The sequence below is a fragment of the Lepidochelys kempii genome, chromosome 1 (assembly GCF_965140285.1).
Source record: "Lepidochelys kempii isolate rLepKem1 chromosome 1, rLepKem1.hap1, whole genome shotgun sequence".
Taxonomy (NCBI): domain Eukaryota; kingdom Metazoa; phylum Chordata; order Testudines; family Cheloniidae; genus Lepidochelys; species Lepidochelys kempii.
The window spans coordinates 200,916,385-200,940,018 of NC_136380.1; the positions used below are offsets into that span (position 1 = coordinate 200,916,385).

At 45.3% G+C, this 23,634-nt stretch overlaps 2 protein-coding genes across 2 annotated transcripts; one reads left to right on the plus strand and one right to left on the minus strand.

Moving 5' to 3' along the window:
• Window positions 1-302: 302 nt before the first annotated feature.
• TAF13 (TATA-box binding protein associated factor 13) lies at window positions 303-7,983 on the plus strand. Its single transcript, XM_073308410.2, has 4 exons — window positions 303-398; window positions 1,725-1,803; window positions 2,586-2,683; window positions 4,653-7,983. The coding sequence occupies exons 1-4, from the start codon at window positions 372-374 to the stop codon at window positions 4,821-4,823; spliced, it is 375 nt and encodes a 124-aa protein (XP_073164511.1). The 5' UTR covers window positions 303-371; the 3' UTR covers window positions 4,824-7,983.
• RMP64 (ribonuclease MRP subunit p64) lies at window positions 4,490-22,539 on the minus strand. Its single transcript, XM_073308363.2, has 9 exons — window positions 22,438-22,539; window positions 21,219-21,373; window positions 20,208-20,284; window positions 15,846-15,977; window positions 15,413-15,490; window positions 13,079-13,434; window positions 12,109-12,170; window positions 11,408-11,637; window positions 4,490-10,854 (listed from the first exon to the last, which is right to left on the minus strand). The coding sequence occupies exons 1-9, from the start codon at window positions 22,535-22,537 to the stop codon at window positions 10,434-10,436; spliced, it is 1,611 nt and encodes a 536-aa protein (XP_073164464.1). The 5' UTR covers window positions 22,538-22,539; the 3' UTR covers window positions 4,490-10,433.
• Window positions 22,540-23,634: the final 1,095 nt, after the last annotated feature.

The following is a 23,634-nucleotide window of genomic DNA, read 5'->3' on the forward strand; positions in this document are numbered from 1 at the left end:
GCGGTGGCAGAATCTCTCCCCTCCCGAGAACGGCGCGTCCGGGGGGGGGGGGGGGACGGGACTGGAGGGGCTCTGCCTAGCTGGGTATTTATCCGCCCCTCCCCCACTGCTGAACACACCAGGGCAATAGGGCTCTGGGTCCTGCCCGCTCCGGTATATTAGGGGGGGGGGGGGGGGGAATCGGGCCCCGGCAGCCTGGGCTCGCCGCCCGCCTGCCTCAGGCAGCAACAGCAGCGAGGCGCTAGCCCACCTAGCCGCGGGGCGGGGCCTAGGCGGGGCGGGGCAAGTGAAGCAGCGGGGGGCGGGGCCGGGCCTGGGGCCGTACAACAAGATGGCGCCGCCCAGAGGGGAAGTGCGAGGCTGCGGCGAACATGGCGGACGAGGAGGAGGATCCGCCGGTGAGTGAAGCTACTAGGGCTTGGGGGACCCTGGTGCCTCCTTCCTGCCAACGGAAGGTCTCTCGTTCCCGGCCTGGCCCCTGCCGGGAAACGACTTCGGGGATCGCCGGGGTCTGGCTGCCGCGTCTGGCGGGGACCCGGAGAGACCGGCTGCAGCGGCGCCGGGAGAGTGTCTCTTTCTGAAGATCAACCTGGGGCCTTTCCCGGCTGCTTCGCGTGTGCTGGCCGCCGCCGCCCTTCTCCAGCTTGTACCACGCACCCTCCCCCCACTCCACTCCCCCCCCCCCCCCACACACACACACGGGTGCTGGCAGAGGATGTGGCAAGTCACTGGCTTAGCCGGGAGTCCCCATTGCCCAGCCCGGGTAGGGCTACCGAGCGGGAACAATGTGTATAGTGGGGGGTGTTGAGAGCCACTGAACCAAACTGAAAAGGAGTCCTTGTGGCACCTTAGAGAATAAATTGGTTAGTCTCTAAGGTGCCACAAGGACTCCTTTTCTTTTTGCGAATACAGACTAACACGGCTGCTACTCTGAAACCTGAACCAGGCTGTAAACCCTGCGTGTCATGGGAACCGCTTCAAGCCCCCGGGGGTGTGTGGCACCCCTAGTTCCAGCATCTGTGCTACTGAAGGTTTATGGTCCTGTTTCAGCTTTTGACATAGTCTGTTTTCTGCCACAAACTGGAAGCTCCCTCCCAGGCTGACTGTTGTGAGTACAGAGAGTGAGAGACAAGGTGACTGAGTTAAATCCATATTGCTAACTCCAAACGTTCAACAATCATGGGTCAGGCTCACCAAAAATCATGAGATCATGTAAAAATACTAGATTTGGTTTTCTTTTTATTTGCCTTCTGCTTTTTGAGGCTTTAGCCTGCACTGGGGTCACATTTTGAGGCTTTCTCCATAGCCAGAAGGGCTAGAAACTTATTTTTTCTTTAAGAATGAAGGCTGAAATCATCACACAACCACTTGATTCCAGGAGCTGGGGCTTTAAGGAAAACAATCCTTCTGATGACAGTCGTGACACAATTATGAGTTAGCAACACTGGTTCTTGGGCCAGCTTCTCTTGGTGAAAGAGACAAGCTTTTGAGTTTCACAGAGCTCTACTTTAGGTCTTAAGTACAAATAGTTCTCATGCTCAAATGGAATTCATAATTAGACAGATATATCCCCCCACACTGTAACTCTGGGGTGGCTTGGGAGACCCTTATGGGGAGGTTGAGATGTTGGGGAGCAGAGGGAAGGGGCTTGGGTTGTGTGACCACCTGGGCCTGTCTGCTGTGCTGTTGTCTGATCTCCCTCTCTGGTGTCTGCCTCACGCTAGTTTGAAGAAGACACTGAGGAAGCTGGAGGAGGCCCAGATGGTGGGCAGGGCAAGAGGAAGAGGCTGTTCTCCAAAGAGCGTGAGTCGACGTGTGTGTGTCTCCTTGTCCGGGTCAGTAAGGACCCCCCACCCTAGGATCTCTGAGAGCGACATTTATGGCATACCAGGGTACCCTTCACTCTTCTGGGGATTATAGTCTGTTAAATGAGGATGTAGCTGTAAATTGAAATAAGCCAGTCAAGGTGACAGGCCCCCAGGATCTCTGTGGGAGTATTGTTGTATAACTTGTAACTGTAAAGAAGGCAACAGGTTGTCCTGCTGCCTAATTAGAGTCACAATTTGGATTGTGTAGTCCCTGCACCCATACCACAGGGAATATGATCCCTCAATATGTTCATTTTGGAGACCAGCACCTTACGTTAAGTTCTGGTGACTGATCTAGGATGCTGAAAATCATTGTCAGCTGAAAAATGAAGCCCTTTTAACTTGTTAGATTGCTTTCTGAACTACAAATCACTTTAATCACCATTATAGAAACTGTTCTTTGGAAGCACAGGAACAGCAACCCTAGATCAGACCCAGGTCCATCTAATCCAGTATCCTGATCCTAGAGTTTGTTGTCAAGCATAGTTCCGGTAGTACTACATGTACTGTATGTATTTCAAATGGTTGTTGCTAATATGGTTTCTGTTAACAGCCACATGGCATCTGCATGTCATTCTTACCACAATTCTATCATGTTTGGGTTGCACAGACTTGTAGATTTGCATTTGTTTGAAGAACTTGTTGCATTTGCTAAGTCTGCTGCATAGCTGGAACGAGGGAGCTCTTTCAGTCATACTATGTTTTCTGTTTCCCCAGTAAGATGTATGATGTATGGGTTTGGAGATGACCAGAATCCCTACACAGAATCGGTAGATATTCTTGAAGACCTGGTGATAGAGTTCATCACAGAGATGGTAAGTTATATTAAAAAATCTGCTTAATTTGTTTCTGGACTGTAATGACTAGAAAGAGCAGTCCATTTAAAAACAAATAACTCTTAGTTATGGACAGTGGTTAGGAAAGCCCTTTCTAAAAAAAGATCAGTGGAAGGGAATGGTTTAGTTTTCTAAAGACTCTAAAAGTAGGCTTTTTTTATTTTTCACTAAAAAGACCTATAATTTAAAAAAAAATAAACTTACATAAATTTAAACCATTAATAAATGTCTTGAACTAATCCAGTAACTGGCTGATTAATCATCTGATTTGCACCCCAGAAGTCACTAACCCTTCATCCTTCCAGGGTTGATCATAGAATCATAGAATATCAGGGTTGGAAGGGACCCCAGAAGGTCATCTAGTCCAACCCCCTGCTCAAAGCAGGACCAATTCCCAGTTAAATCATCCCAGCCAGGGCTTTGTCAAGCCTGACCTTAAAAACCTCTAAGGAAGGAGATTCTACCACCTCCCTAGGTAACGCATTCCAGTGTTTCACCACCCTCTTAGTGAAAAAGTTTTTCCTAATATCCAATCTAAACCTCCCCCACTGCAACTTGAGACCATTACTCCTCGTTCTGTCATCTGCTACCATTGAGAACAGTCTAGAGCCATCCTCTTTGGAACCCCCTTTCAGGTAGTTGAAAGCAGCTATCAAATCCCCCCTCATTCTTCTCTTCTGCAGGCTAAACAATCCCAGCTCCCTCAGCCTCTCCTCATAACTCATGTGTTCCAGTCCCCTAATCATTTTTGTTGCCCTTCGCTGGACTCTCTCCAATTTATCCACATCCTTCTTGAAGTGTGGGGCCCAAAACTGGACACAGTACTCCAGATGAGGCCTCACCAATGTCGAATAGAGGGGAACGATCACGTCCCTCGATCTGCTCGCTATGCCCCTACTTATACATCCCAAAATGCCATTGGCCTTCTTGGCAACAAGGGCACACTGCTGACTCATATCCAGCTTCTCGTCCACTGTCACCCCTAGGTCCTTTTCTGCAGAACTGCTGCCTAGCCATTCGGTCCCTAGTCTGTAGCTGTGCATTGGGTTCTTCCGTCCTAAGTGCAGGACCCTGCACTTATCCTTATTGAACCTCATCAGATTCTGCATTCAACAGTGTGTATAGCATTTTTAGATGATACTTTTAAAGGGAAAGGAAAAGTCCTGCATGCTCTGTGTGGGCATTGGCTCACATTTCTATTGTTGTAAGAGAAGATTTGCCTTGTTGCCCTGAGCCAGGGATTCCTGAATTCCATTTTTTTAACTGAGCTGTGTGTTTTCTTCTCCTGGGATACAGGAGTTTACTCCTCTATTTCTACATTATTTTGCAAGTTAGGCCTGTCCTCCTGTGCACTTGTGGCTACTCTGATTTTGGTGTCATCAGCAAGTTAGATGACAATTCACTACACGCACACGCACTCAGTGAAGGCACAAAGCAGCTGTGCAGGGTGCAGACATAGGCTTGGCTGTGAATTTTATGTTATGTTTGTGACTTTTTTTATGACAAAGCACCTTACAATGTAGCACTTATATGTGAGTTGCCACGAAATAAGATTTCCAGATTTTATTTATTTGAGTTTTGGAGTGGGGTGCATATTGACTGGCACAATAGATCCTGGTCCATGAATCTTGCTCATAGCTGCTATGGTATTGCAAATAGTAAATAACTGGTAGGTAATGTTGCTGCATAAAAGACTGATTTTTTTTTTTTTTTTACTAGTGTGAAAGGTAGTTCATAGACCACCTAGAAAGGCTCTCCTGACCATAGTTTAGCTAGGATGGTGGCTTTCAATCTCTGGAACTATTGGTTTTCTCTTCAAAAGTGCAAAGCCTGGCTTGTTAGAACCAAAGTGTCAGTGTACCATCTAAAAAGTGTGTAAGGTAACTTACAAGAGGGAAAAGGAAGCATAACTTTCAGTGAAATCATTTACTACTTTTTTTTTAAACAGACACACAAGGCAATGTCAATTGGACGGCAGGGTCGTGTACAGGTTGAGGATATTGTCTTTTTGATCCGTAAAGACCCACGGAAGTTTGCTAGAGTAAAAGACCTGTTGACTATGAATGAAGAACTGAAACGAGCCAGGAAGGCTTTTGATGAAGCAAACTATGGATCTTGATGCTTTTGTGTTGTGCAGAGATGGTAAACATTATGGCTACATGTTATCCCTATACTTTTTTTTAAAAAGCAATTCTTTTTTTCAATACTGAGAAATTAACCCCTACTGCTTTCAGTTTGTTTTTGTGGGGTTTGTGTGTGTGTGGGGTTTTGTTTTGTTTGGGGGTTTTTTTTGGATGGATTTCAGTGCTGAAGTGTCTAAAGCAGCATTTACTGGTTAGAACTGCCAGATAAGCCTGTAAATGTATCTTAATATTTTGTATATTCTTTTTATGCTATTTTAAGAAAAGGCAAGGGAGTTCAAACTAGAAGTGTTCTAGAAGTTCTTCATGCTTGTTTGTCGCACCTTTTGTTTTGAGCTATGGCAGCCTGTCATGTACCAGATGACTGACTAGAAAGCTAAATGAGAAGAGATGCTTGGCGACTGTGCACAGTTCTCATTAGATTCATATATCCTTCACCTGATCCACCAAGTTGATTTCAAAGGAATAACTGAAAAATTAGTGTTTGAACATCATTATGTTTGGAGAGGTTTAAACAGTGTAGTTAGCCAAAGTATTGAAACTTCTGCTTTTTCTACGTCTTCTCTTTATAAGGGGGTATTTATGAATAATAAAATGTTTTAACAGTTCACTCACTCCTCTTGCTTTGAGTCTGCGATGTTAAATATATTCAAGGCATGTGAGAATATTTCCACATAAGGAACAAGAATTTATTTGCACTAAAATGCTGCATGTTCAGTAGTCTCAATGGAGTTTTAATCTAAAATATGATTTTCATGGAAATGGCTTTGCTTTTTTTGTGTGCACGCTGCCAGATATTAGTGAGGATGCTGACTTTTTAGGATTTAGCTTCAGTTAGCTGTGACTCTCTAGGCTCACCTCCCCTAGATTTAACTGCACTCTAATAGTTCTTTCCACATAATGTAGTCTAGAAAGACAAAACTGGGTTTTCAGGCATTTATTAACCAAGAGAAGGAAGCAGCCAGGGATGAATAAACAGCAGGTTCCAGTTTCCTTCTGGCATAATAAAGCTTAATGATTCTGTTCAGTCAGAAATAATTTAATAGTTCTTTGTACTGGTGGAAGATGCAGCTGCTGTGGCATTTCACAGCTGGTGTAATGTTTGGAACATTACACTAAAGGGAGCCTTTCAAATCTAGGTTTAAATTCCACTACAGTTTACTTACCTTTCATCCTTAAGACACACATTATTCCGTATATTTTACTCTGCGTGGATCTCCTGCAGAAGGCCATAAACAGAAGTCCTGCCTGTTTGATAGGAACATTACCGATCCTATGGTGCCCCTTTTGAAACAGCAGACATTACCATATTTATCCCTGTAACCCATTGGTTCTCAACCTTTCCAGACTACTGTGCCCCTTTCAGGAGTCTGATTTGTCTTGTGGACGGCAAGTTTCACCTTACTTAAACTACTTGCTTACAAAATCAGATATATAAAAATACAAAAGTGTCCCAGCACACTATTATTGAAAAATTGCTTTCTCACTTACCATATAGTTATGAAATAAGTCAATTGGAATATCACTATTTACATTTCAGTGTAGTCTATAGAGCAGTACAAACAAGTCATTGTCTGTATGAAATTTTAGTTTGTACTGTTTTCGTTAGTGCTTCTTATGTAGCTTATTGTAAAACTAGGCAAATATCTCTAGATGAGTTTTTGTAGCCCCTCGAAGACCTCTGCATACCTCCAGGGGTATGCGTAACTCTGGTTAGGAACCATTGCTCTAACCCACTGGTGACATCGTTTTGTGATTTGTGTAGTGATAGCTTGTAAGTGGTGTGGGATCTTCTAAAAGAAAGGTGTTAAGTGTGAATTATAGTTTACTACGTGACAAGAGAATTTCAGGGGGAAGCCAATCAAGCCACTAAAATAGACAGCTTCTTCCAAGATTGGCCTGCTGTATTATGCTGCAGGACTACTCAAGCCTAGTGCCTGAACGTAGCATTTAACCTTGTAAATAACAGCCTAGAGCGGGGTGGCCAACCTGTGGCTTTTCAGAAGTTAATATGTGGCTCCTTGTATAGGCACCGACTCAGGGGCTGGAGCTACAGGTGCCAACTTTCCACTGTGCCAGGGGGGTGCTCACTGCTCAACCCTTGGCTCTGCCACAGGCCCTCGCTCCTCCTCTCCCCCTGCCCCCAGAGCCTCCTGCATGCTAAGAAACAGCTGATGGGGAGGTGCTGGGGGGGAGAACTGATGAGGGGCTGCTGATGTATTACTGTGGCTCTTTGGCAATGTACATTGGTAAACTCTAGCTTCTTCTCAGGCTCAGATTGGCCACTCCTGCCTAGAGGACTTTTGTAGAAATTTTAACTTGTATGCAAAGAAAATAAGATCACAAAACTTGGGGGGGGGGGGCATTTTTATGCATGGGTAATGTGACTTAATTTGAATACTTAACACCAATGGGGATGGTGCTGTATAAAATGTAAATGTGTCTGTGCTGAAGTGAGGTAGGAGACTTATAGGATGGGGTAGCTTTGTTCTTCCATCCTCTGGGCTACCTTTTATTTTTCTTGTGGGCACTATTGTAAAGATTGGTTTTAAGGAGGAATAGCACCTAGATTATTTTGTGTATTATAAGGCTAGCAGATCCAGTTTTGGACCAGCACCCCATTGTAGTAGGTCCTGTATAATAGAGTATTTCATATACCCCCAACATTCTTCTAGGTGAAAACAGATCACTGGGGCATTGTGATAAATCCAAGATTTCAGTGGCATCCTGGTTACTGCTGTATCAGCTGCCCCCCCCCCCCTTACTCTGCTGTGATACTTACAGGAAACTGACCAGAGAAAGTATTTAAACAAAAAATTGCATCCTCCCCCCTCCTCTGGCACTTAAGGTTTGATCCTGGGAACACACATGTAACTATGAACAGTAGTCCCATTGGATTCAATAAGACTACTCCTGTACAGCAGTGATATAGAAGCAGGACCATAAATTAAGTTGTCCTCAGCATGGACTATTGCTCTGTATGTATTTGTACAGTGACTCCTCACTTAGTCATCCCCATTAACATTGTTTCATTGCTGATCAATGGGGGGACATGCTTGTTTAAAGTTGTGCAATGTTCCCTTATAAGCTTCACAATCATCATTGCTGTATAGAGTATTAAATTGTTTAAGACTTGTACTCTGTGTGTGTGTATATGTATGTGTGTGTGTGTGTGTATATATATATATATATATATATATATATATAAAAAATTTTCCACCAAACAAAAAACTTCCCTAGAACCTAACCCCCATTTACATTAATTCTTTTGGAGAAATTGGATTCACTTAACATTCTTTCACTTAATCACATTTTTCAGGAACATAACTACAACATTAAGCAAGGAGTTATGGTACATACAAATAAATACAAAATACCTCAATGCTGCTTGGAAGCCTCTGAGCAGTAGTGAAGTTAAGTATTTCATAACTGATTGATTGGTGCTATTATTCTTGCACCTTTCTCTGAAGCAGCTGGTGCTGGTCCCTGGTAGAAATAGGCTTTACTAGACTAAACAGACCACAGGTCAGCTCCTCATGTATTCTCCATCCTTATTTTCAGTTACTTGTATCTTTCCCAGAAAGTAGCCTTCTGAGCTGAAAGCTGCTTCTTAAGCTATGTCCAGCACTGAGTTATGGAATATTCTACTGAAAAGCTTAATCTGTACCTGCCTTTTGCAGTGTAATAACTCCATGGAAGTGGATTTGTGTCTTCTGATGAATGAAGGCAGAACACTTATTTTTAATCATGCTGCAGCTAGACTACTTCAGTGCACTATAGTTGGCTACTACCCTTAAAGTAGCCTCAGCTACATTGTGTGTAAGCTGAAACATCAGCTCACCTCTTCCTCCAGACTGAGTTGTTTTATGCACCGAATCAGCGCTTCAAATAGGTAAGCATCTTTCAGAACTGGGGTTCTCAATGAAACCCTAACCCCTGTGACACTTATTCTACAGTGTACCTCCAGCCCTGACTACTAGACTTACTATATGGATCACTCTTACAGGTGGGGCTTAAACTTCACAGCACCAGCAGGAATGCATGCTCACTGTATGACCTACATTTCAGATCTGGCCAAGCACTGGAGTTTGGGTAGCTTAAAGCAGTGGCTGTCAACCTTTCCAGACTACTGTACCCCTTTCAGGAGTCTGATTTGTCTTGAGTACCCATAAGTTTCACCTCACTTAAATTACTTGTTTACAAAATCAGACAAAATACAAGAGAGGCACAGTACACTTACTGAAAAACTGATTCATTTTTATCATGTAAAAAAATGAATTAGAATATAAATAGTGCTTACATTTCAGTGTATAGTAAAGTTATCTGTATAAAACTTTAGTTTGTACTGATTTTGCTAGTGCTTTTTATGCAGCCTGTTAAAACCTAGGCAAATATCTAGATGAGTTGATGTACCCCCTGGAAGACCTCTGTGTACTCCAAGGACACATGTACTCCTGGCTGAAGGCAACACTGTAGGAGCCAGCTTATGTGCTCCCATATGCTTTAGGCATCAGAATGGCAAAGACTGCTGTCCTCCCTCTAGGATCATGACAATACAAAGACATTTTGGCTTCTGTACTAGCAGCAAATATTAAAGGGGTGACTGAACCTAGTCTTGGCTTGTTTGAACACTACAAATACTTAGAAAGTATTTTAAATCTTCACTCAAGGCAAGGGAGGGGTTCCTTTGATAGCCAGAAGCAGGTGGCCTGGCTCTTTCCACACGCTAGAGGAATCTTGTCCTCTAGTTGGTTTCTAACATGGTGTTTTATACTACATTCTGTGATTGCAGCACTTATAAAGACAGGTCTCTCATTGTCATGCAGTAGGACTAAAGAGAGATGAAGAGATGAAAAACGCATCAAATAAACCACTGTTCCCTTAGCAAGGCCCTCTCACCCATGAAGATTTATTGGACTGTCCATCTGAGATATCTCCTCTAAAATACCATTTTGCAAAGAAACATTTAGTAAGACCATCATCTTCTGTAGTGCAGCCTCACTAGCCCCCACCACGCCGCCCCAATTATTGTGGGGAAATTAAGTATGTGGATTACAGAGATTAACACTTAAGAAGATGGGTTGGGGTCTCCTAAAGGAAACTATTAGAAACATTGTTAAAGGCAGTTATAAAAGCTAGACTGTGGAGTTCTAGAGCAGTAGTCCCCAAATTTTCATGGTTCATACACTGCTCTGTGCACCCCTACCCCATGTGCCCAGGAGCAGGGCTGTAGCTCCTGGGGTGGGGGGGGGGTGGAGATAAACACAGGTAAGGGGGCCAAGGCTGGGGCTGCAGCTCGGTGCGGGTCTCGGGCCAGGGCTGGGAACAGAGCAGTAGCCAGGGGCCAAGGATTGGGGAGGGGCCAAAACTAGGGGTGAGACGGGTGTAGAGTTGAGGCTGCGCATGGGGCCAGAGCAGAGGGGTTGGAGTGGGGTTGGGTGGTGCTTCTTCCCCCACTCCCCATGGGGACTGGCTTGGGCCCCACTGTGCCCCCCCCCAATGTTCCTCCACACCCACCCTTGGGGGGGCATGTCCCACAGTTTGGGGACCTCTGTACTACAGTGACTCACCCACATATCACACCAGTGTTATACACCTATTGCTGCAAAAATGTCATCAATATCATTGTTCTCACTAGCCCCTTTCACTGTAGGTCCAGGGTTTCTTTCCAACGCCACAGGTTCAGAGGTCCCCACTTTGTCTTGTTCTCTAACATGCTTGGTAGCACTACAGTCTCCTGCTTTTCTTAAGTGAAGTGAATACTCACACTGCTGAGCAGGAAAGAGGGACACAGCACCAGGCATACTGTCTTCAAAAAGGATGGAAGTGTTTTGTTGAACAAACTCTGGAGTCTTCTTTGAGACAGATTTTGACCTTTTAGACAGTTTGATCTTCCTTTGCTGCCAGGAACTTGCTCTGTGGTACTGCTTTGGCCAACGTGCCTTTTGCAAGCCAGAGAGAAGGTATTTGCAGATAGATGCTTTAACACAGCCCAGTTTTTTCTGCAAGCTTTAAGGTGAAGGGGGAAAAACAAAGCAATTCTTCAGTGAGAAGGGGGAAAAAACAAAAGGGTTTCTGCTCTGGCAAAATTCAACCCTCCCAGCGTTGGGACATTTCCCTTCTTCCCTCACAACTCAGAGGTATTGAAGCATCTTGGAAATCATAAGCCCAGGCTTGCAAAAAATCACCATCCCAGGTAGAAAGAATATTCGCCCACCCTTCCATCTTATTGCAGTGTAGAAAGTATTCATACACATTTATAAAAGCCTCACTGCAGATGAGTGAACAGAATAATTTAATTAAGCAACTGCACACTGGTGGACTCTAACTTTCGTTTAAGAATAGCTGATTTCTGTCATCTTAAGCCAAAAACCCCACTCATACCAGAACAGCAGTCGCCACTCAAGGTTTTGTACTAGCCTAGCTACATTAGTTTTAAGTCAACACTTAGGTGATGCCAATACAATTTTCCCACATAGGTAAGACCTAAATAGTAGGATATATTGAAGAACAGTAAAGTGGTGTCCCAGAAAACCACAAGTCCATGTTAAATTACACCTGCCTGCAGCCCTGAGCCTCCACATGCTGCAGCCGTTTGCTTTTCAAAAGTTTGGTTCCCAGAAAGAAAGCTTCTGACTTGAGCTTTTTGCTTTTGCAGCAGTGAACAGCCATTTTGAGTGCTTCAGACAGTTCTCTGAAAGAGCAGGCTTCTCTAAACCTCAACACAAGGGATTTGGCATGCTGGGATCTCGCTGCTTTTGCTTCAGAAAGTGTTAGTCTGAAGTCTACATCCTGAAATAAAGATGAAGGAAGAAATTAGTGTTTAAAAAAAAATCAGTGTCCAATTGATCCTCAACAGGAGAAAAGCTCAGATCCTTAGTGTTAAAGAAACATCATTTACTGCACCGAGGCGCAGTGGTCTGGTTGTTAAGAGCAAGGGACTTAAGTTCAGGAAACTGCAGTTCAATTCCCATCTCTAGCACCAACTGTGAAATGGAGACGGATACCCACATTTGTAAAGCACTCAGATCCGCAAGCAAAGGATAAACTACATCGTCTATGCAAAGCCTCCATGCCAGTCTGAGGAGCTAAGACAAGGTAAGCCAGGGAAAGAGCCCTGGAAGCCACTAGCTTCAAAGTACCAGGGACAGGCAACGCAGAGGGGAAGAGAATATTTTCCATCACAAACATACAGAAAAAGCCTTTGGAGCCCTGATGTCCTCTTTAAGAGACACAACGTGTGTTAATTTAAGCCATACAAACCTTTTGGACTCTGGGTTTAAGTTGCCTACATAACGTCTTGATGTCAAATCCCAACTGCTCCCCTAGGGAGGGAGAGAAAGAAAAGATTGTCGCTTAAAAATGGGAAGAGTTAGTTCATGTTGGTAAGAGTCCTTTCCGTAACTGCAGTTTCACCCCAGCTCAGCTGTTCAGTCTGCTGCATAGCCATACAGGAGACATCGGGCCGTAAGCTGCTTACTAACAACTGGCTCACACCAGGGCTCAGCATTGCCAGCTGGCAATGCAAAGAGGGGCGAACAAAGGATCCAGATGCAAGATACATTTCAGCCACCTAGGAGCAAGGAACAAAATGGATGGCGAGATTCACAGAAAGCAACACAGAAAAATTAGGTGGATAAAGAAAGCCATTCATGCACTTTGATGCTTTTGGCTTCTGCCACCAGCCCTCCTGGAAGGGAGGTTTAGTGGTTAAAGCACAGATCTAGGTTCTGCTGTGTGGGACTTGGCCAGTTTACTTAGCTTCACTGTCCCCTCATTTATAAAATGGGGAGGAGGAATGATAAGAATGAGCTGTCTACTATGTAGACCTACTAAGAGGCTTAAATTGTTCATCTTTGTAAAGGGTTTTGAGATCCTGTACTGTACCGCACCATGGAAGTGCAAAGCATTACTTAACACACTTCCCCCCGCACCAAAAGTCCTCACATATTTCCAGAAAAACAGTAACAAAATTGCAAAGCTTTACACTTCAAAAGAGGACGTGAAAGAGAAACATAGGCCAAAGCACACTTCTTACCACTCTTCTGTTAAGAGATCCCAGCATATACCTGGCACAGAGAAGCTTAAAATGAAGCATTTCATGCTGGGACCTGTCGTATCCCTGAGCCACAGGATTTACTCGATTTTATGCAAGTTAGGTAGAACCTAAGGGTTAGGGGCATGTTGCAAACATGGCCCTCCCCACCAACAATACTATAGCAGAACTCTTTACCTTTATTAGATCTCTTCACCAGAACCGGCTTCCCAATGTCAATAGGGCGCTGGATGCTCATCATCTTCTTGCTGCCCCTTGTGGGAGCTGCCAGGCCTCTCTCTTTACTGCACCTGGATGCTACTGCAGGCCCTGTGAACAGTCTGTTCAGCCACCCAGTTGCCTTTTTTGTTGCAAGTACTTTAGGTCTTTTCTTAATCTCCAAATAAAGGGGTCCCAGAAACTCAGTGATTTCAGAAGGGAAGGTAAACCCCTTAATATAAGGCATCTGCTGGGTCCTGGACACCTCCTGCAGCAACCCAGACAACACCCCATATAAAGAAATGAGGCTTTGTAATACACACCTATAAAGAATCCTGGGAAAATAAACACATGGGCATGAGCCAGCTGCAGACACAAGCTGTTTAACTTGTATTCACTAAGCAAGTACACTAATCCTGTACCTGCCTCTCCCTCCCCTTTTCTCCTAAAGAAGTCCCTTTCCTCTTCCCTCCTGCCCCCGACACTTCTGGGTCCTGACTTCATGCTCTCCAACCACCTTTCCTTGCATGTGTTTCGAAACTGGTTCTTCCCTACAAATAGCCTAACCTCCCAATGTAAACTGCTTCCTCAATGCTGATTTCTGGCCTAAGGGAGGGTTAGCAGTTTTGGTTGGACCTATTCCTGGAGGTTTCATCATGATATAATCTTTAACTAAAAAGATTTATCTTTAACTCCTGGAGACTCCAGGACAATCCTGGAAGCTTGGCAACCCTAAGCATGGGGCAACAGGACAGGACTTGCTCCACTCTATAAGTCTCCATCCAATACCCACCCTCCAGAAACCACTTTTCTTCCCTAGCACTATATCTTGTGGATCTTCCATAAACCCTGGGAATTAGCAGGTTCCCAGGTAACATCCAGCCAAGCCCATTTAACGGGCATTCTTTCATGCACCAAAACATTTTGCATCAATTCAATACAGTTGGGCCTACTTATTTGATATGATACACTTTCCTTTTCAATGTCAACTGGAAAATTATTTTCCTGTTCCAAACGGCTCTTATACAATTTATTATACATGGAGCTATGCCATGCAAGAGAATCTACATTTTTTTTTTCAGTCTAATTGCACACTTTGTACATGAAACAATGATGTGAAGAGACTGGAACAATGATTTCACTGAAAGAATCAGGAGCATTGAGGACTGGCTCCATTCTATCAATTTTATTTTCAGCATGAGGCAGGTCAGATTGGTTACTGGAAAATCCCAGATGTTAAAAAATGTTGTGGCAAACTGACACCATGTAGTATAGATAGGTATATACAGAGTGAAATGAACTTGGCTAAAGAAAATATATGTTTTGCAGTTCATGTAAAGTGCAGGTCCTGTTAGCAGTTGTGGGAGAGCCTTGAAGGAAGAGGGCTAATTGGAAAAACTGGACCTGGAAGGTAACTGACAAGATAGGAGGGAAAGTCCTTAAAGAAGACACCCTAGTTACCAAGAGTGGTTCAAACTGGTTTAATCAAAAAGAAATTTTCAGTCATGTAGGGTCTGATAAAGGTATAACAGGCTGAGTGTTCACTCTGAGTACCTGCCCTGTGCAGCTGGAACCAGCCAACATGGGTTTGAGCATCCCGGGTCTATTCCTGTTGTAAGTATCTACTCCATACTTATAACTGCATGTTATTATATGGGTGTGGTTATTGCTTAGGCATTTAAGACACATTTGGAGCAACTATAAATATCATTTCACCTTTGGATTTAATAAAGGAATTTATGGTTAAATTAGTGTCATGGTAATACCCTGTATTAATAATAAAAAGAAAAGGAGTACTTGTGGCACCTTAGAGACTAACCAATTTATTTGAGCATGAGCTTTCGTGAGCTACAGCTCACTTCATCGGTGAAGTGAGCTGTAGCTCACGAAAGCTCATGCTCAATAAATTGGTTAGTCTCTAAGGTGCCACAAGTACTCCTTTTCTTTTTGCGAATACAGACTAACACGGCTGTTACTCTGAAACCTGTATTAATAATAATAATTCTAACCACCCTGATTGTGGTATAGTTAAGGTTAGAGAAATTTGCTAAGTGCCAAGTATGCACATTTCACATCCACTACAGCATCCTACAGGATATCCAGTAAGAGAACACAGCTTGTTTGTCGCACCTGAAACTGACAGGTCAAGAGAGAAGGAAGGTGGCACCGACTAGGACTACACCACCCTATTCTGGTGAGACAACTCACTAAGCAGAAAGGCCAGAGTACAGCCATGCCATCTGCTGGTGAAAGTACCCAAGGAAAAGAAGACAGATGAAAAACAGTAAAGATTAGTTTTCAAAAAGTACAAACCATAATCTACTTAACAATCCTGAAACCACGGTGTTCAAGAGAATGTATTCTTCCAAACACAGATGCTTAACAGATAGGCTGGAAATTAAGCTGGTTAAGGTTAGACAACACTATAACAATGTACAATGGAACTCAGTGAGCAAAGAGACTTTCCTTAAAAAAAACCTCAAGCAGCAATAGCCTTGGCAATTGTTTAGGCTAGGGATACCCAAATGCAGGCTTACTAGGGGCTGCAATGGCAAATTTCACACCTAATAACACAAATACATGCATGCAACTTGAAGCTTCTTTAATAGATTTAAAAAAAAGAATTGCTTGGCTGAGTCTAGCAGCAGTTACGAGCCTACAGTAGATCCAGTTCTCACCATGAAGCTGAATGGGGGAGGGCTGCAAGTGATATTTAAGAAAATCATTCTGTAAAGAGGAAGGATACACAAATGCTTTGCAGCAACACTCCAGTAAGCGCAGCAAGAGCTTACAGCCTCCCAAGATCTTCACCGCCACCACTTCTGTCACAGGCTGGCTGGGAACTAAGCACTCCTCTGCATTTTCAGATTTACTTTTCCTACATTGTCAGAAGGGTAAGGAGATGGTGGTTACACTTAGCATTTGTATTTTCTTCTGAAGTTTTTAGCAGCTTGGAGGTAATGCTTACTGAGGCCTGGTCTGCACTACAAAGTTAGGTGCCTTTGTGCATGTGTCTATTCTTAAATCCATCTCCCACCTATAAGCACCCTGTTATGGCAACACAGTAACACCCCCTCCCCAAGTGGCGCTGAGCCGTGGTCGACGTACTGAGGTTGACGCAGCACAAGTGCAGACACTGTGTTACTTAACAGTCCTCCAGCAGCTGTCCCACAATGCCTGACACAGACTGCTCTGGTCACAATTATGAACTCCACTGCCTAGGGATCACAGAGAGTGGAAGGCCCCCTCCCCTTTAAAGCCCCCTGATTGTCCCACTTGGTGAGCACACCTAGCAGCTCTCCATTGCTGTGTGCAGTTGCCCAGCTGGACATGACTGCTACACACTCCAGACATGCGCCAGCTCAGATTACATAGGAGATATTAGATCTCCTGGGCCTGTAGGGAGAAGAGGCTGTGCAGACACAGCTACAGACTAGCTGTAGAAATGTGGACATCTATGAGCAGATTGCACGGGGGGTGCAGAAGGGGTACGACATGGACCAGCAGCAGTGCCACATGAAAGCGAAGGCACTACATCAGGCATATCAGAAGGCCATGGAGGCCAACAGTCAATCCGGTGCCAAACTGTAGACATGCCACCTTTACAAAGAGCTGCATGCCATACTTGGCAGAGACCCCATCACCACAATGGATACCTCCAACGAGCCTGAGCCACAGGCCCCTAGCATGAACAGCAAGGATGAGGGACAAGTGACCAAGGACCCAGCTATGCTGAGCATCAGGACCTGTTTGAGATTCCACTGCAGTCCAGGCAGTTGAGCATGGGGAAGTCCGATGCAGAGGAAGGAACCCAGGTAAGTGTAACTGTATTTCCCATTACATTGATGTACTGAGCTGTGTCCTGTTAAGGTGGGGGCACCATATCGACTTTTCATTAGTTTACTCATACGAGACGAGGTAGCAGTAGAACAAAGAGAGGTAGCATCGTTATCTGCTTTTCATTGCCCTGTAGAGTTAGGCAAGGGGGCCATATAGAGCAATTTGTTTATACACAGGGATGGCCCTTGAATCCTCCTGAACGATCTCGAAGAAACTTTCATGGAGTTACTCCACAGTCCTCTCCCAAAGGTTTCTAGGAATGGCAGCCTTATTTCTTTCTCACACCACTCCGTGGTAATTTTGGCAGGCACTATTGCAGTACACAGGTAGCAGCATAAAGGCCCGGGCAGCAGCTGTGCTCTCTGTTACCCTGAGAATTGAGATATCAGCTAAAAATCACCACCCCTCTGCGTGGGAAATGGTGCCAGTATTCAGTGCTGTTGCCTTATACTCACAGTTTCATGAAACTGAGCAATTCCCTCCTCATTTCCCTCACGCCCGGCGTGCCACGCTCACTGTGGCTGGTGCTGTGAGTGGCGCCCGGCACAAGCACACCAAAGCAGATGTGTCAATGAGCGTGTCTTGTTTAATTCTTTAGGGGAGCAAGGGATGGGAGTTCTGAACCTCAACTTTCGCTTTCTGTTGTGAATATACTGACAATGGTACCTCTGTGCATTTTATGTCGTTGCTGCCTTGAGGGGTTCCTGCTCCACATCCACTGAACATCTGAGTCAGATAAGGAGGAGAAAGAAGAGGACTTTGGGTGACATGTTCAATGAAATCCTGCAAGCCAGTGCTGTATCAGAGCTCAAGCACAGGGCCTGAAGGGTGAACACTGCAGACGGCCTGGAGAAGGAAAGAGCAGATAGGTCAAAGGCCCAGGAATCCCAGCAGGAAAAGGAGAGGAAGTTGCACTGGGATGTAATGGGGCTTCTCTGACAACAAACACAAATGCTGCAGATTCTTCTGGACCTATAGGTTCAACAGTCCTGGGCTTGCCTCCCTTTGTAGTCCATGGAGAACTCCATTGCAGCACCTCCTTACACCCCCTCTAACATTCCACATGGCATTATGGGCCGCATCCCTACCCCTATCATTCCACCCCACAGAATATTAAGGACAACCAGAGCATCACATACACTGACCTGTGAAAGCCACAGTTGCTGTATGTGTAGGTAAAGTGGACATGAACATTCCTTCCCCCTATTTAAGTTCTGTTCCATTAGTTTTTAATGTATTTGCTTTTAAATTGCAGGTTTTTCTTTGCACTTTTTGTTAATTAATAAAATTCTATTATTTCGAAAATAATTCATCTTTATTAGACCACAACATATGCTGTAGAGTGCCTAGCAGTTCTGAAAGTACCCCTTTGTTGTTGGTTTAACAACTCAGAGGATCAATGACCTACAGTGTAATAATCATAAATGTACAGCAAGCGCCACAAAATTAACAAGTACACTGACAGTGTGATATTCAGAGATATACACCAACCACCACACAATTCCTAACAGGCCCCAAACAGCAAGTCTAGGGAGAGCACAGTCTACCACAACACATTCCTGTGACTCACTGTTGATGTGCTCTATCAAAGCCTCCCTGAGCCATATAGCTCCACATTGAGCAATTCTACTAGCCCATGTGTCTGGTTGTTCAAACTCAGCAGACAGCCACTCCACCCCAGCAGCAAACTTGCCCTCTTTGCTTCACAGATATTATGCAGGTCACAGCAGACAGTTGTAACTGTTGGGATGGGTTTTTTTCCACTGAGATCCAATCTTGTAAGTGAGCAATACCAGCATCCCTTCAATCTACCAAAAACGCATTTAACTGTCATTCTGCACCTACTGAGCAGATAGTTGAATCTCTCCTTGGTGCTGTTGAGGTGGCCGGTATACAGCTTCATAAGCCAGAGGAGTAAAGCGTAGGCTGCGTCTGCCAGGATCACTACTGGCATTTCAACATCACCAACGGTAATCCGCTGGTCGGGAAAGAAAGTGCCTGTTTGTGGCTTTCTGAACAGTCCTGTGTTCTTAAAGATGCAAGTGTCATGCACCGTCCCTGACCAGGCAACACCGATGTTGGTGAAGCATCCCTGGTGATCCACCGGTGCTCGCAAAATCATAGAAAAGTAGCCCTTTCTGTCGATGTGCTCTATGGCAAGGTACTCTGGTGACAAAATAGGGACATGCATGCTGTCTATTGCTCCACCGCAGTTTGGGAATCTCACCACTACGCCCTACACATTGCCGAGAATCACGGTCCAGTGTAGCATGAGACAATTAATGGCCCTGCATGCTTGCATGACAACAGCCCCTCCTGTGGATTTTCCAACTCCACAATGATTTCCCACTGACTGGTGGCAATTCAGCCTTGCAAATTTCCACAGTGCGATTGCCACTTGCTTCTCCACTGTAAGTGCAGCTCTCATTTTGTGTCCCTGTGCTGGAGGGATGGGGCGAGCTCAGCACACAGATCCAGGAAGGTGGCCTTTCACATCCAAAAGTTCTGCAGCCGTTGCTCATCATCCCAAACTTGCATTACGGTAAGATCCCAACAGTCAGGACTCCTTTCTCAGGCCCAGAAGTGGCTCTTCACCTTCTGCAGCTGCTCTGTGAATGACACTAGCAACCTTGAATTGGTTCTCGCTATGTCCCACAGCAATCTGTCATCCAAGAAATCATCAAGTTCCTCGCTGATTCGGTTCTTCTTATGGCTCTGCAAATACTGGAGGATCATGCATCCGTCCTATGCTTGCAACACTTATGACAGTAGCGCAGAGCTGTGCAGGCTCCATGCTTCTGTCGGAGATAGTGGACAGTGAAGATGGCTCTGCAGTTTCATGGGATTTTTTTTTTTTTTTTTTAAAGACAAGAAAATTATGGGATATAGATGGCATTTTGTGATGGAGACAGTTACATACTGAAAAGTTGAGCCCTTGCTCCCAGACACCCCTGCACAACTCATTTCTGCCCCACCATGCATTGTCAAAACTTCCCAAGAGACAGTGAGCTGGACGGTGGCAGGTTGCACACTGGGATACGTACCCATGGTGCACTGCACTGTGCATCGACACAAATACTCCTGGTAAGTATGCACAGAGCCGATGCTAGGAGCCAAGTATGCACGTGCACAAGCAATATACTATCTGTGGCAGCTTTCTGCCAACATAACTTGTGTCGACCAAAGTTTGTAGTGTAGACATGGCCTAAGATACTGTATCACATAGCAAGAGAATGGGTGGTAAGATATACAGTTTCATGCAACTTACTTGGGACACAACTCCGCCAAGTCTTGAATGGAGCCCGTCAAGTTCATCTGATTTAAACGCTTTAAGCATTGTTCTACCTGGAAAGAGAACAAATACCTTGGGTGGATATTTTCAGAAAAACAAGTTTTTTAGCCTAACAGTTGTCCATTAAATTACGCAACATCTCCCCTTCTCAGTCTGCCAGGGGCAGTAGGTGGACCTTCTGAGTTGGTACATTCAAATATCCAAATAATGGTGGTGGGATCTCTCTATGACATTACTGTGACAGGAATTTACACTGGGACAAAGAGATTGTTGATTACTGCTGACTCCTGTAGGTTGCATGTTGCTATTTTGGGGATTTAATTAAGTTTTCAAAAATAAAAATGCAAATGACTTCAGAAGGAGGCAGTGTGTCAAGTGGATAGATAGGAAGTCAGAAAACCTGGGTTGTAACCTCAGTTGGGCTACAGCAATGAGCAGCATACTTATTATATTTAGCTAAAATACACCAAAAAAATTTTTTTTAATTGATATTCAGCAAATATATTCAACTTCACTTTTTAAAGCTGCTTTGAAAAACTCGGTTATTTCCCAAGGACAGTTTGCAGAAGTTGTATTTCAAAGGCAATTTGTGGATTATTTTCCCCCACCCATTGAACACAAATATTTGTATTTCTATTATTATTGAATTGTAAGAAGCATGAAATGGATAAAAACATCTAATTACATTTATTTAGGGTCTTAACTTGAACACAAAGGGTCTAAATATTGTTCTTACAGAAATAAATAGCAGAATTCTCATTGACTACAAAGGAGCAAGAATTGGTTCAAAATAAGTGGAACTTACAATATCTTAAAGACAAGCAAAGAGAGTTATGAAACTACCAAACCCCACACTTTTGGGATGAAAACAAGCCTGCCAAATTTCTTCCTCAAAAGAAATTTTGAGAAAATTGCAATGGACTAAAAACTGACATTTAGAAGACTCATTCCAACCATAATTATTTCATGAAGCTGCTTCTTGCTGACCTGTTTCAGAGACAAATAGGTTTTATGGTGAGACATTCTGTTGTGGAATGTATAAAGGATCGAATGTAAAACTTTTCCTTCTGCATCCACAGCTTTATTCTTTAGCAACGTGCTGACCTTGTAACATCCTTTAATAACAGCTGGAAGGCATCTCACTGAGGAAAAAATGGAGACATTAATTATTTATTCCATACACGATAAATCATATTAGGACAGCATAAATTACAACAATCCATGTCCCAAAGCACATGGGCCAAAGAAACATACTTCATAAAAGCTAGGAACTACCTGTCTTGTTTTCAAATACATTTGAACAAATACCAGTTTGCTACTCTTGCCTGCAATACATTCTTTAGTCCTTACTTATGATATATAACACATGGGAGTTCCATTAAAACAGAATTTTAAGTCATTTACTTCTCCCCACTTCTTCTGTTTTCCATTTCACTTAGCTTGGACAGTGCAACTTGTGTGTTCTAGTTTAGGCAGTATCACTAGAGCTAGTCCAATAGATTTGGATTTGTGTTCCTAAAACTGCAAGGGAATAGAAATAAAACTGCCAGGAAGTGAGCTGAGGGAGGGGGTTGTTTTTTTTTTTTAATCATGATCACGTCTAGTCAGGTTTTGTTCTGTATTTAAACCACAAACCTTTAGAACTCTGGGACTAAAACTACTAGATCAGACCCTCTAAAAATCCATTCCCAGATCCGTGACAATCCCAGTCACACACATGCTTCACGCAGTGTGCGCCTAGCTGTGTTTTAGAGTCACAGATGATCTGAGAGTCAGGTACTGGTGCCTCAAGTTTGCAGACAGGAAGGGAAAGAGCTAACGGCCCTGTACGCATTGGGGGGCGGAAGAGGGTCGCCACATATCCTGGGTGAGTTCTACTTTCCTCCTCCCCAAGGCTGCTTCCACTATAGCCCCCAACCCCAGCATCCTTCCAGTGCAGCCCCCCCAACCCCAGCATCCTTCCCGTGCAGCCCCCCCAACCCCAGCATCCTTCCCGTGCAGCCCTCCCCCGACCCCAGCATCCCTCCCGTGCAGCCCCCCCAACCCCAGCATCCTTCCAGTGCAGCCCCCCCGACCCCGACCCCAGCATCCCTCCCGTGCAGCCCCACGCACGCCCCTGCCAACTTCCCTCTCGGTCCCAGCGGACGGTGGTAGGTGCTTGTTCTTCCCAGGGCCCCCTCCCCAGCGCTGCCCTTTGGTCGGCTACCTGCGGGGTGTTGGGCCGGCAGGGCCACCGTAGCGCAGCTCGCCGGCCACGGCACACGCCACCGGTTCCACGCCGCCTCCCCCTGCCCAAGCGCCGCCATTTTGCCGGGGTGGGAAGAGGCGGGGACTCCGAGAGCGGCGATATGGGGGCGGGGCTACAAGAAAGGAGGCGGGGCGGGGCGGGACCAAATGGTCTGGGCGGGGGAAGCGCAGGCTCTCCTGGGCGGGGCCTGGTGCGAGGCTTCCCCCCCGCCCCCCCCCCCGGGCTTCCTCGTGAGCGGCTGAGTCTCGTGGCGCCCCACTGGCCCCCGGGGTCCCTAGCGCGGGGGGCGGGTGAGGCCAGAGCCCCACGTGGGCCGGGTGCTGCCAGGGCCCCGCCTCCGCTGGGCTTGTGCCTCAGGCCCCAGCTCCTGGAGGCAGGCGATGGGGGGGAGAAGCTGAGCTGGCCCCCAGGGCAGGAGGTGTCCCGCCCTCCCGGCTGCAGAGCCCAGCTTGAGAGCGGGACCCCGGGGTAAGCCTTAAGGCTGTGAAGGCGAAGAACCCAGCAGGCATTAGTTTCTTTTTGATCGCATGAGTTGTAAGCCAATATCATGATTTTTCAGGGGCCTGTAACTTGTGAGCTTTGAACAGCGAGGGCTGGCGGCGCTCCTGCCCCCGCTGAGATCACCCCAGTGGGCATCCACATGGCAGGGATCTGGGGCAGTGTGGCCAAGCCAGGTCACTGCCCCCTCATCACAACTCAAAGCAGCACCAGACACTGCCAAAACAACAGATGCAAAACCTGCGGCTATATCATCGCTGTGTCGGCTACAATAATCGATGCTCCCCACGGTACACCTTTCAAGAGCCACGGGTACCACGGGTGTCTATCACAGCATATGGTGTCCCTCATCCAGTAAACTAAATGCCCCATCAATAACTATGTGGGTGAAATGCGACTATCACTACACTGAACTCACACGGGGAAATGATAAAAGATAAAAAACTCCACATGGTCTGTCCATCACAGGCATCCAGACACCTTTCACCAAAGTGGTGTGAAACCTGGGGGCCCTGTCTCATCACTAATGGAGGGGTGGGGCTGGAATAAGCTATACTGATGAAGTCACAGGTTTGCCAAGGTACACTGAGTCCATACTAGGAGTGTTTTACCAGTATAGCTATACCTTTAAAGCTCTGTTAGTGTAAGTGTGCCCTT